At 38.1% G+C, this 14708-nt stretch overlaps 2 protein-coding genes across 2 annotated transcripts in view; one reads left to right on the forward strand and one right to left on the reverse strand.

The window, feature by feature from the left end:
• lrrc39 (leucine rich repeat containing 39) overlaps positions 1-2608 on the forward strand; it is a 38665-nt gene extending 36057 nt beyond the window's left edge. The window contains exon 7 of the mRNA XM_043699692.2: positions 2459-2608. Coding sequence (XP_043555627.2) covers positions 2459-2472 — 14 coding nt within the window. The 3' untranslated portion in view covers positions 2473-2608. The remainder of the gene's footprint in view (positions 1-2458) is intronic.
• The window catches only part of trmt13 (tRNA methyltransferase 13), a 38223-nt gene that overhangs the window by 1733 nt on the left and 21782 nt on the right, over positions 1-14708 (reverse strand). The window contains exons 4-10 of the mRNA XM_043699690.2: positions 12161-12223; positions 11985-12054; positions 6571-6677; positions 4989-5156; positions 4811-4883; positions 4651-4725; positions 2345-2756 (exon numbers count right to left, since the gene is read on the reverse strand). Coding sequence (XP_043555625.1) covers positions 2345-2756; positions 4651-4725; positions 4811-4883; positions 4989-5156; positions 6571-6677; positions 11985-12054; positions 12161-12223 — 968 coding nt within the window. The remainder of the gene's footprint in view (positions 1-2344; positions 2757-4650; positions 4726-4810; positions 4884-4988; positions 5157-6570; positions 6678-11984; positions 12055-12160; positions 12224-14708) is intronic.

Below are 14708 nucleotides of genomic sequence, written 5' to 3' on the forward strand. Positions count from 1 at the left end.
AACTTACCCCAGAAAGGCAGCAGCACTCTTACTGTTGGTGTCCAGTCCGGCTGCCCGGGGCAGGGGGGGTCAGACAGTGGGTGGGGGCCGACGGTAGTGTGGGGTTGGGAGTGGGTGGTGTTGGGGGTGGGGTGGGGTGGGGATGGGGATTGGGGCGGACAGGGTTGGGGGGCAGGCAGGGGCTTGTGTGTGATGTACTGCTGCCTAGTATCCTGAACAGAGAAGACTTCACAGAAACCTCCCAGCCCCAGAGGAAAATCAATTAACCAAATAGTCAATTATCCGAACGAAATAGTGCTCACCCATCTCGTTCGGATAATTGAGGTTCCTCTGTATTTGGTATGAATTGGCAGTGTATTTTAAATGGCAGCTCAGATAAGGATCATGGAATAGGATGCTTGCTTTCTCATTTAATTAGAAATAATTTGAAAATAATTAGAAACAGAAGTGTTTGAATAAAGAAGGTAGTGTATCACTGGGAAACTCTGGTAAAAATATTCTAGGTTAGACTTCTGTATAGACCTTAGCTGGAACAATAGTAAAAAAAATATAGTTAGGAAAAAATACTGCTTGCTTTTAAGTGAGCCTCCGCTAAATACACGTGTGTCTACATTTTAATGCATTGCCACAACCCTATCACATGTAGACAAACAGAAATCTGGAAGAACACAGCCAGCCAGGCAGCATCAGGAGGGGAGAAGTCGATTTTTTGGGTTGAGACCCTTCATCAGGATTGGGACCTTGATGAGGGGTCTCAACACAAAATGTTGACTTTTCCACCTCCTGATGCTGCCTGGCTGGCTGTGTTCTTCCAGCTCCCTGTTTGTGTACTTTTGATTCCACCATCTGCAGTTTATTTGTCTCTAACAGTCCTATCACACAGCCACAATAAAATACTGAGTCTAACAAGTCGTGTGTTCCTTTGTTATGATTTTAATAACAGTCTATTCTACTTAATTTAAAGATATTCTTGAACAAAAATATTTGAATTTAGAGAAGTCAACGTGCTTTATTCAATTTTTGCTTGGGAATAACAATTTAAATCAAATGACTTTGAATTAAGAAGAGTAGATGGTATATAAATCTCAACCTTCCAGATCAATGTGGTGATGTAAGGTTAACATCATTTATTTTAGAGTTTGAATTTTGAATTAGTGGGCTTTGGTCTGTGTGTATGAGGGGTTTAGTGATTAACTTGTCAGTACTTTTGGAATTATGTTTTATTTAAACTAATATGAGACACCCCTTGGAGTGGTAATTGGAATTGGTTTACATGGGAGAGTTTTGCGAGCAAACAGTAAACACTGAATAGGATTAACTTTCTTTCAGTTCGAAAGATCGAAGATTGATTTATTTTGTTAAGGGGAAAAAGTTACAGCTTTAAAAGCTCTTTTTTAAAAAAATGCTTTTTTTGTTTGCAGAGATCCAGCTTGAAGTTAGATATATGAAATAATTTCTCCAAGAGAAAGGTGTTAGTTCAGAGAAGTTAGGAAATAGGTTACAGTATAGGGGTTTAGTTTGAAAGTTCCAGAAGGTTAGAACCTTGAAGGGATTATTTGAAATTGAAAAGTCTAAGTTCAGTTGTGTGAACACTCAAGGAAGAGACTATTAAAACTCCCAAGACATTGAAGGCAGTAGTTAAATCAAACCTATAGATGTGACAGGGAAGGGAATTCTCTCTAGGTGCTTCAGTACTGTAAAGGGGATAGATGGAGTATTAGAATCGACGTTTCAGGCATAAGCCCTTCTTCAGGAATGAGGAGGGTGTGCCAAGCAGGCTAAAGGCGGGCTAAGATAAAAGGTTGGGGGGGACGGAGATCGGCGTGGAGGCAGAGAACCTTTTATCTTAGCCTGCTTGGCGCACACTCCTCATTCCTGAAGAAGGCTTATACCCGAAACGTCGATTCTCCTGCTCCTTGGATGCTGCCTGACCTGCTGCGCTTTTCCAGCAACATATTTTTCAGCTCTGACCTCCAGCATCTGCAGTCCTCACTTTCTCCTAGATGGAGTATTGCATGCTTACTGTGCATTTCAAAATCTTTCAAATAATATTATTTACAAAAAGCTTTCGTTATTTCATAATTTGTGCAATAAACTTTTTAAAATGGAATCTGCAGATTGTGTGTTTGTGTTGAAGCAAGAGATCACCTCTGAATAAAAACAGAAGCAAATATGCTTTTCGGTCTGGGATATGACTCGTTGAATTAATACATTAATTGAGATCATAATAGGAGGAACTGTGCCACTGACAGTTTTAACTCAGACAAAGCATTTGTAAAGTGTGCTACTGCTTTAAAAGTTCCTAAAATATGGGTAAAGTAATATTAGATAATTAAACACATACCCTTCATAAGTGAAACTTTCTTCTTCAAAATCATGCTCTTCCAGTTGCTCTTTCTGGTTTGTCTTGTCAAATTCTGCCTCCCCTATACCACTTAGATGCCGTTTCATTCCACAGGTGGCCCAACTTGACATACGTTGAAAGATCCTGAAATCTTCTGCATCAAGACCATGTGAAAAAAAAAATTCCTTGCCTACATAATGCCTCCACTCACATCGGTGATGACAACACAGTGCAATAGCAAGTCCCAGGACAGGACTTCTTTTCTCAGTGCTATCTACAGTACAATTAGAGAGACATTTGTGATCTCCTAACGTGCACATTTCATCACCCTTCAATCTTTTTTCTGGTGGTTCCTTGCCAGTATCTTCCAGGTTTGTTTTATAGCTTTCCATGAGACATCTTAAAGCAAGATCTGCGTAATTTAATAAAAAAAACTGTTACAAATCAATAACTTGCATAAAGTTACATTTTCCCAGCTTGTTTCTTACTTTTGGGGAGTTAATGTGCATTTATAGTTTCAAACTAAAATACTTAAAGCAAAAACTAATCTCCAATCTGTACTTTGGAGAAATCTTTCTTGACATTGCATTTGGGCCTTTGTTACAATATACAAGCATACCCTTTTCATTTTGCAAGAAATATCGCTGTTTCAGATCTGGTGCTGGACTGTAATTGCTGAGAATACTGAAATCTAATTGAAAAGCTTTATTAATAATGAACATGGGGAAATAACTAATTAGAAACTTAACAACAAAGACAAACATTTAGCTAGTAAGAAAGAAAAGGAAGTATACACACAGACTCTATGGTACAAAGAAGATGATAAATGCAGGAAGTGTGATTTACAAGAAAATTTGTCATTTCTCACGTACTTAATGAGATTATAATGCTGAGATGCACTTGGCACAGAAGTAGCTTATAGCTGAATTTTAAAATAATGAAAATGTCCATATTTAAATTATGCAAGTGACTAATGCATTTATGTACTACTGTACAATTCAAATATATGTCAAAGCTTGGTAAGATGTAATGTGGAGACAAAAGCAAGTTACCCTTTTAAAGAAGGAAAGCATTAAGATGTCAATTGAATAAAGTAGTCCCTATCTGTTTAATTTGCAAAAGTAAATAGTATCTGTCCTTAAGTTCCAATGGAAATCTTCCATTTTGGATCTCTGTTTATGCCTGGTGCCAACTGATGAGGAAGGTAAAGGTTTGTCATAGTGTGGTTCAATTTGCTGTATCAGAATAAGTGTCTGATTTAGAATGCTCACCAATGGAAGTCATTGAACTCAGGAAATGCTTATTTCCTGAGCAAAGCATTCAACATAGTATGTGGAGTCTTTTACAAAGTGCCCAATGTGAAGACGGCGTGCAATCCAAATTTAGTGTGGCCTCACACTGGTGAAATGTGTGATGATTCCTTTTCTTCACATCCTATTTCATTTTAACATGATTTTCCAAGAGCACTGGACTCCATGAAAATAATTTAGAAATGTTAATTAGCATTCCTTAATGTGGAAGTAAGAAGGATCCTTAGATATAAACTTAAGGTACTAAATCAATCTTGTATATTTGTAACATTGTACTTCAGCACATAAGGGATAATAGTTTCTCAAGACATTTTAAAATTACCTACAGATTATTAGTTAATACATTTGATAACAACAGCAATATCAATCTTTGGACAAAAGCTTTGCATTTCAGCCTAACCTTAACTAGTGTTAACTTTTACTTCTATCATCTACAAACAAGCCAAGAAACAAGCCGTCCTCATCTTATCTAAATGTTATATACATTTTCAGGAAGGGTTTATGGTATTCATTTTAAATTCAAATTGGTAATTTTAATTGATAGATATCAAAATCAAAAGTGGCAAAAGTTTGTATTGGCAACAGTACACATCTGAGCAGGAGTCAATACTGTAGATGGACTAAATAGTCATCTCTCATAACAATCTGCATACATTCATTTCTATCAATTTCAGCTGATATACTGTAATGCTGAATTTCAGAATATTTCATGTCTTACCAGATTATTCAGACTGTGTGTCATAATTCCATTAACAAATTATGAGTGTTTTAAAGATATTGCAGAAAGATAATAACATTTCTTAAAATAAGAATTGGGACACTCGCTCACAGTTACACATACAATAGAACGTAGGCTTGCAAAGATCGGCTATAAAGTGTTACCTTCTGAGATGCCTGAAAGAATATGAAATTTCCAAGAGGTGCTTGAAACAGCTGAATGGCAAATGTAAGACACTTTACATTCATACTCAAAGATTTTATTAAAGTCAATTATACCTGTAGCAGCTCCGCACAAGTGCTTGCCAATTCCAACAACAGGTAATCTTTTTCTTACAAGAAGAGGCACCCGACCTGCAACAATATACTGATTAAGATGATTATTTAAAAGAAGAATTAAAATATTATTATTCTGCAAGTTTACAAAACTGAAACTTGCCTAGGCTGAGATCTTTGATGTCAACTTGAAGCCGCTCAAACACTGAGCCTCTATTTTTATGTTTACCATCCACCTTTAAGAGAGAATGTTACATTTGACCAACTAATTTACTAAGTTTTTAGAAAATTATTCCATGCAGATAATCAGTGTTTATCACTTAATTGCAGAAAATCATTACCTTGAAACGTGTAGTTGCTCTTTCCACAAGGAGGAAGTAAATGTTCTCGGCATCTCGTAAAGCAAGATCTATCCAATGGGACAACTTTCCTCGACCAGCACCAAACTCCACAAAACATCTGTTAGATCCAAGCAAACCAATTCTTTCCAAATTACCAGCAAGTGAAGCCTGGAATAGGACAATGTAATTCCCTATGGATTAACTGCACAGGGTGTCAACTAAAGCATAAATTACGCACTTTATGATCCCTTTGCCAAGAATAAGTCAGATGTTTAAATTAGTTAGTCATTCAGAATAAGAAGAAATTCCCAAGCCCAATCTCCACAGTTTCTGTTGATTTGGTTAAACCAGGAATGATAAAAAGAAGTGCTACTCTGAACCGGGAAGTGACAAAGTAACTAAGGGAGATCACAACTAAAATCACAGAAAATACAGGTCCCAATGCTGGAATAACCCAACAATATGATAAGGTTTCCTCAGTACATAATGTTCATATTTTCATTGAAATTCTCAAAACTGACTTACGCATCTAATAAAAAAGTAATGAATTTATTAAAACATGCATGTTACTATTTTGGTTTTTTTAAAAACCTTCCTAGTAAGTAGAATTATGTATTATTAAGTTGAAGACATATATGGTACCTTTAGGAGAGAAAGAATGCTATTATGAACTGAGAGCTTAGAAGCACATGTATATATGACTAGATGGCAGTCCCAGATTACTGGAATAATGAATGTATGTAACATTTGGCTGCGAAATGGATACCTGAGTTTTGGTTGATGTTTTGACATTTTGAATTTAACCAGTCAATTTAAATTATGCCCCCGGATACTAAAACCCAATTGAGTTTGAATTTATTTGTTTTGCCAATATCAAACCAATGAGATGATTTGATGTTGGGGGCACAAAATGCAGACATTCTTAAATTTGGTCAGAGAGCAACTGCCGTAGAGAGAGAAAGTGGAGAGCAAATTGCCCATCTAACATCGTGTTCTCAAAGAATTAGAAACCACTCTCCATCAAAAGTACCTTTTCATGTAAAACATACTTGCAGTAAAAAAAGACAACACATGGAGATCCCCAGCTGGAAGAGTGAAGACACAGAAGACGACAGCAACTGTATGGTTTTGAAATTAAGTTGATGTAATCTTAATAAATGTCTTATTGGAATATCATATTGTTATAGAGTTGGAGGCAAATAGTAAGCAATTAAGAGAAAGAAAGCCTTAAATTTGTGAAAAGTTCTTTTTTTAAGATTCACCTTTAGAGCAAGAAAATAAATTGACGTTATTTTCTTTTAATACTGGAATTTGGGGGTTCTCTGTCACTCATATTTTAATAGATTGCAAGGTAGCCTTTTCTGGGTGTTTGGTTTAATTAAGAGGGGTTTGCCTCCGTGTTGTAACAGCATACAGGGAAGAAAGAGAGCCATTTCCCCACCCCTGTACTTGATGCTTTTCAGAAGCAGCAGGTACCACACATGCAGTACAATTAACACTTTGCAAGGAAGTAAGGAGTTATACTCAATGGCAAAACACAAACCAATTTTTAATTCAAATCATATACATTTCCATATCTTACCTGCTGTTTCAAATGTTTAAAGGCAAAATCTCCATTTTTTGGATCATTCAAAGCCTCCTGTAGTGCTTTGTGAGTTAATGTTTGGTCTGTCAGTTTCGAGTTCAAACCTTTAGATAATGAATAACAGATTTAAAAAATCTAACACTTTCAGTTATGGCTGAGAGTCCATCGTTTAGAAAACTTAAAGGCATTGTCTCCTTTATGGGTGCTTTTCTTCCCCTGAAACTCTTTGCTTGAATGTCTTCAATTAAGTTTTCACCTCTCCCACAGTACTTGTCAAGTGACATCCTCAGTTTGGCTGACTACAGTGCACCATCCCTCCCTTTCTTTTTTGACCACCCTGCATCCTCCAACAATCAAACATGTCCTCCTTAAATGTCTCTCCTTTGTTATCCAGCTAAGTGGGACTTCCTTCACATAGTTCCACTCTTAACTATCTGGTGTACCCATGAAACCTTCTGCAATGGCTTATTTTTCAACCCCCACAATTTTATTTCTAATGTCCCTAAACATCTATCCTTGGCGCTCTTCTATTCTTCATCCATATGCTGCTTTTCGATAATATCATCCAAAAACATGACCTCAGCAGCCAGATGTAAATTGACAGATGCAGATTCAGCTCTATTGCGTCATCACTTCAGTTTATAGTCCAACAGGTTTATTTGGAAGCACTAGCTTTTGAAGAATTTATAGCAAAAGGGTTAGTGTCATGGAGCTGTAATGATATATTAAACAAATTAAGCAAAGTGGCTGAGCAGAGACTGATGGCCAAGTTTGGTACCCCTGGGGATGGGCTCAACCAGGACTTTGGGTTCATGTCATACTACAGGTGACCCCACTGCACTATACACACTCTCACTCACATACACACACTCTCTCCTACATACTCACGCAGACCCTTTCTCATACACACATATGCATGCCCCCTCCCACAGGCTTATACCACATCACACTCACACACACACGTACACACACTCTTTCACATGCACTCACACCCACACGCACACACTCACCCTGTCTCTCCAGCACTTGTGCACATATAGGTTTATAGGGTGAATTTATATTTGCAGAATTACATTTTATTTTGCTCAAAAACTGCATAAATCCATGTAAGATTCTATAAGTTCCACTTTAGAAATAGAACCAGTCTGACTCAACATTGGGACACAGACAAACTTTAATCTCATACCTTTAAGGCATTGTCTGAGCTGAGATGGCACCATTGTTAAAAAAGCTAAAGCTATCTTGAGAATGTAACTTTAAAGGAGTTCTGATATTTACTTATTAAAGACCTGAAACTGGCATAGCCCATTCTAAAAGATGAAAGACTTAATCTAAATTTGTTTGATATATCATTACAGCTGGATGTAGGTTTGCTTGCTGAGCTGGAAGGTTCGTTTTCAGATGTTTCGTCATCATACTAGGTAACATCTTCAGTGAACCTCCAAATGAAGCACTGGTCGTGTAGCCCACTTTGTATTTATATGTTTGAGTTTCCTAGGGTTGGTGATGTCATTTCCTGTGGTGACATAATTTCCTGTGGTGATGTCATTTCCTGCTCTTTTTCTCAGGGGGTGGTAAATGTGGTAAAAATTAGTAAGAGGATTAAATTACAACTTCCAGGATGCGGACATGAAAGATTTCTTAGCAGCATTAGAAACAATACTGAAAGACAACCAACTCACAGAAGAAACGCAGCAAACCATCAGACAGGCAGGTGCACCAACAGTAAGCAGGAGAAAGGAAGGAAACACATGCAACACACAAGAAAGGAAAGCACTAAAAAGACTAAAATACGATAAAAACATTTTATCCTACTTGCAGACAAAGGATGCTTGACAGTCATTTTAAATCAAAGAGACTACATTCAGAATGCAAATGCGCTACTTGCAGATACCAACATTTACCAACAAGTGGCGATAGACTCAACCCCCACAACTAGAGAACCGAATCACATCCCTACTCAAAAACTTCAGAAATCTGGAGAAATAAATAAGACCAAGTTCCAAAAAAATGAAACCAGACGGATCCAACACACCACGCTTCTACGGATCAGCCAAAATTCACAAACCAGGAGGCCCCCTCAGACCCATAGTCTCGCTACCCAGAACACCAACTTACATATTGGCCAAGGAGCTGCACCAAAGACTGAAACATGTAGTAGAAGACTCACACCACTCCATCCACTCCACCTAAGAATTCCTGAAGACCAAAGACACCAAGATAGAAGAGGATGAAATAATGGTCTCCTTTGACGTAACGTTCACATCCATCAACATCAACCTGGCCAAGGAAACACTGACTACACTATTAGAAGAATCAAAGAGACATATACCAAACACCACCAACTTCATCAGCAAGGACAGTATCGTCAAGCTACTAGACCTATGCCTCCAACAACAAAACCTACAGACAAACCAACAGAACACCCATGGGATCTCCGATACCAGAGTTCTCATCAGAGGCAGTAATGCAGAGACACGATCAAACAGCTCTACTAACCAATAACCCAAACTTTGGGCCTGCTACTTGGATGACACCTTTGTCATCAGTAAATGAAAAAAATTAGAAGAAACCTTCAAGACCATGAATAATACCCTTACTGGCATAAAATTCACTAAAGAGGAGGAGAACAACAACAAACTGCCATTCCTAGATGTCGCAGTAGAGCAAACAGCCAATGGGGAACTTCAAACGAGCGCCTACAGGAAAACAACACATACGGACCAAATATTGAACTACAGAAGCAAATATTGAAAACAACAACCATAAACGAAGCTGCATTAGAACATTATTGCAATGAGCCACCACACACTATAGCACAGAGGAACTACGCAGAGCAGAGGAAAATCACCTAAACAGTGTATTCAAAAAGAACGGGTACCCAATAAACACAGTCTACCGATTTCTGAGCAACAAACCCGAACAAGCAGACAAAACATGTCCAGAAACCCTAGCCACTCTTCCCCTACATCAAAGACATCTCAGAAATAACTGCCAGACTACTCAGACCCATTGGTATCATGGTAGCCCACAAACCCAACAACACACTAAAACAGCAGCTAAAGAACTTGAAAGACCCTATACAGACAACAAGCAAAACTAATGTCATTTACAAAATACCTTGCAAGAACTGTAACAAACACTACATTGGACAAACAGTCAGAAAACTAGCCAGGATACATGAACATTAACGATATGACCCACTCTCACTAGTATCCTTACATATGGATAAGGAAGGACATCACTTTGACTGGGACAAACCATCCATCCTAGGACAAGCCAAACAGAGACACGCACGAGAATTCCTTGAAGCATGGCATTCCAACTGGAATTCTATCAACAAACACATTGACTTGGATCCCATTTACCACCCCCCTGAGAGAAAAATGGGAAATGACATCACCAACTCTTAGAAACTCAAACATATAAATAGAAAGCGGGCTACACCACCAGTGCTTCATTCAGAGGCTCACAGAAGATGTTACCTAGTATGGTGATGAAACGTCTGAAAATGAATCTTCCAACTGAGTGAGCAAACCTACATCCAGAACCTCAACCTGAGCTACAAATCTTCTCAAAGCTCACTAATATCATTATAGCTCCATGAGATTATAACCCTTTTGCTACAGATTCTGTGTCTTATGATTCTATATTCTAGAACCACCTGATGAAGGAGCAGCGCTTCGAAAGCTAGTGCTTCCAAATAAACCTGCTGGGCTTTAACCTGATGTTACGATTTTTTAAAACTTTGTCCACGCCAGTCCAACATTAGCACCTCCAAATCATAATTGTCACTTGATACTTCCATGGCCTCTGCAATGTTAGTCTGCTTGTCCAAAATCAAGAGAACAATTTCCTCCAAATAAATTTAAGTAAGACCAAAATTATTGTCTTTAATCAACCCCACAAAATTCAATTCCCTTGCCATTGGTTTAGTTCCACCCTCCAATCATAGTCTCAGGTTGAAGCAGATTGCTCATAGCCCCACTGTTTGAAACCTGGACACACTATCTGACCTCAAACTGACCACATATCTTGTCTATCATAAAAAATATTTACTCCATCTGTGGTCTCTGGTCCTACTTCAAAATATCTCCTTCTGAACCACTCAACTATGCTTCTATTACCCCTAGATTCTCGTGCTACATCTTTTTTTGTATTATCATTCAAACTCATCTCGTGTCCTAAATAACGTTAAGCCCACTCACCCATTAAGTTGTGCAACAACCAATCCAATTTCTCAATACCTCAAATCTGAAACTCTCAATCTTTCGTTAAAATCTTCTTCTACCTTATTTAGCTTCATACCATGTTCCAACAATTGTGTTTCTCCAACTCAAACTTTTTGTGCGGTGTCAGCTACAATTCAGTTGGTAGCATTCTTGCTACAGTTACAAGGTTGTACATACTAGTCCCACTCTAGAATTTGAGCACAACAATCTAGGCTGACACTGCAATAATTCAATGAAGAATGGGTGTGCATAGGTAAGAACTAGTAATGTTGCCTTGACCGGTCTAAATAGTGTAAATGTGCACAGTACTGCTAAATGCAGCAGTTTGTGAATGATCTTTTTTCACAAATGATTTTAGGTTCCTAGTTCAGTGGAATCATATCTATCACTTCATTACATGACGTCACTAAGATTCTCCACACAGTATTTTAAATGCAGTAGAAAAGGAAATCCAGTCACTAAGATTGTAATACAGCAATGTTGGAATGGTAGGGAAAGATCTTGCTAAACAATGTTACCCTCTCCAATGCAGGGCGGATTGCCTTCTTGGAGGTTGGTAGCTAGTTCAGAGGGATATCCAATTTGTTCTTCATGAATTCTCTTATTCTGAAATGCTTTATTCTATCAGTGCTGAACAAATAAGATGTTAATCCTCTTATGTGATATTACATTTATTAAGATACATATCTGCAATATTTAATTGAAGTATCAATCCATTTTTCCACCTAAAGCCACTCTGCTTCACACACTGCCTTCTGAAAAAGGAAAACTAACCTTAGTTCCGTAATTCACAGATGCCACTTATGATGATTTGTCCGCAGATAATACTTCACAAAGAGTGAGGTAATCTAACTCAACTCCTGGCCTTTTACTCCCATTCCAATGTTAAAGTGGCACATCTCTCAGCTTCTAGCAACCAGGCTGAAAAATGTCTAATCTAATTCATGGAGTCATCTGACTGACATCTTCAGCTAGATGGAGGATAAATATTCCTATGAAGCAACCACAACATAATTCCCTACTTTCAAAGAAGCAAATTGTTGCAATTGTAGGAAGTACATTTCTGATGTTTTTTTTCCATAAATATTAACCCAGGTGACAAAATATGCAAATTAAATAATTTTCTTCAATTAATATCACTTTCTTTTAAGCTGTACATATGTATGACATAATACTCACCGTCTGTTGCCTTCAGGAGCTTTGTAACCATTGTCTCCAGTTCTTGTTTGGACAAAGCACAAATAGAAACCTTGAACACAATTAAGAGATAGAATAAAAAGTTGCTTTACTGAAAATAAATAGAAGTTAAACATTTTAGAACACTTTGTTGATTTTCAGCTCATGGGAAGCTGTACCTGTTGTCTAGGTGTCTCTATTGCATCTTCATAACCCCCATTTATATCTTTAACATAGTAAACCTGGAAAATGCAATACACAGGAGTAACAAGGATCAGAAAAAGGTTAAAGCAATTAAATATAATGCATTTCATTGCAAGATTCTGAACATGACCAGTTAGTTTTTTTTGATATTTTTATTGAAAGAAAAGGTTTTATATGAATTACAAAAATTACAATAAACCAACAATAACAGTACTCTATATAATATATAACAAAAAGTTAACAAAACAACACAAACAAACATTTGCAAAATAAGCAAATCAATAAAAGTAATAAATAAAACAAAACAGCTCAGCACAACAAAACATTAGCTCCCGACCTCCAAGAACATTTTGTAATACACACAAGTTTATTCGAAATTCTTCCTTCAAGGACATCAAGTTCACTAAATCGGATCGTCATAGCTACCCAAAACCCTAGTTAAGATGGCAGATAAATCTACATCCAGATAATCCAAAAAGGGCTGCCATATCCTATAAAAATTTCCATTTTCTTGTGTACCATATTAGTAAAAAGGTCTAGAGGAATATGTTCCATAATAAGCCTATGCTAACTCGACAGATCCAAGGAGCTTTCAGAGACAGAACAGATTAGAATATTTTTCCTTGCACAAAAAGTGAGAATATTAAAAAGTTTTTTTCCCATGAGCGTCCAGAGGAGATATATTGGGTAGGCCCAGGAGAAGAGAGACACGGTCCATCTTAACCTCGGTCCCCAAGACCCTCTCTATAACTCCTGCCACAGCACTTCAATATGTACGGAGCATGCAGCAAGACCACAGTGAGAGTACCGATACTTATTTTACACTTAGGATATAATTAAGATATTCCCATCTTAAATTTTGAGACATGGTCTGGGGCCAAATGGACCCTATGCAGAATCTTTAGCTGCAAGGCTTGGGTCCTATTACAGATCGAAATCTTCCTTGCATTTTCGCAAATGTCCTCCCATACCTCCATAGAGATCTCAACCCATAGTTCTCTCTCCCAGACACCACAAAGCCACTCAATATCTTCTGAATGATCACCCCCTAACATATGGTAAAGCGCATGAACAGAGAAAGTACTTGTAGCATGAAGCACCTCCTTCTCCAGAACAGATCTGTAGGATTCGGTCAAAAGCGTGGTCCCTTTTTGAATAAAATCTCTGACCTGAAAAAAGTGAAAAAGGTCTCTGCTAGCTAAACCATACTTACAGGTTATTTGATCAAAAAACATCATTATTTCACCTTCAAATAAATCACCCAAACAGGAGATTCCCCTCGCTGCCCAAAGCTTAAATCTGGGGTCCATTATCCCCAGTTGAAAACTCAGCGTACGAACTATGGGAGTAAGAAAGTACGTTTTGAAAGGACTCTGCCACATTGTCCTCCGCACCTTAACAGTTAATAATAATTTTTGGATTACGGCAATATTCTGTAACTGTCTTCATTTTATCTAAGAATAACAGGCTAATGAGGGGACATTTTGCCCGGGAGGTTTCAAGATCTAGCCACATTGACACCGGGTCCCCACGTGCCCAGTCACTAACAAAGGACAGAAGGGAACTTAATTGATATCTTTTAATACCCGGGAGGTCCAATCCCCCCAACCCATGAGGCAACTGCAATTTAGCCCGCTGAAGAAGAGGTCACCTACGGCATCAAATAAAGGGCCTAAACCATCCATTAAGTCTCCGAATGTTTGCCAGGAAAAACAAAGAGGAGCAATCGTACTTGGTATCGCAAATGGGGAAGGATTTTCATTTTAACAAGAACTACTCGGCCTAGCCAGGGTATTGAAAGCACTTTCCATCGCTGAAGATCTTACTTAATCCTGTCGAACAAATGAGCAAAGTTGGCCTTAAACAACTGATCAAACAGGAGTAACAAAGATGCCTAAATAAAGAACACCTTCCTGTGACCATTTAAAGGGGAACCGCAATTCACCCTCAACATCAGATATTCTCCTATGGACCCCCATAGGCATGGCTTTGATTTTGAGAAATTAATCTTATAACCCGAAAAGGAGCCAAATGAACTGATACACTGTATCAAATGGGGTACCGAGACCATTGGATTCAACAAAAAAACAAGAATGCCATCCGCATATAACATGATCTTATGCGATTTTAATCCTACCTCCGGGGTAGCTATATTAGTATCCCTATGGATAGCCTCTGCCAGCGGCTCAATCACCAATGTAAAATGTAATGGTGAGTGGGGACAGCCTTGCCAACTGCCCTTACAAATATTAAAATTACAAGAGACCTCATACCACTGCCAGAGGATCACTATAGAGGACCCTCACCCACCTAATAAAAACCTCCCCCAATCCAAATCTTCAAAGGTATAAAAAAGATGGCCACTCAACCCGATCAAACACTTTTTTCTACATCCAAGGAGACCACTAATCTCTGAACCGACTGCTACTGACAAGCTTTAATCATATTCAGCAACCTCCTGACATTATTAGAGGATCTACCGCCTTTTATAAAACCAGTCTGGTCGTCTTTAACAATGGAGGC

This window comes from Chiloscyllium plagiosum, unplaced genomic scaffold (assembly GCF_037043375.1).
Source record: "Chiloscyllium plagiosum isolate Xiang-an unplaced genomic scaffold, Cpla_swu_hap1 HiC_scaffold_9, whole genome shotgun sequence".
In the NCBI taxonomy this organism is placed as follows: domain Eukaryota; kingdom Metazoa; phylum Chordata; class Chondrichthyes; order Orectolobiformes; family Hemiscylliidae; genus Chiloscyllium; species Chiloscyllium plagiosum.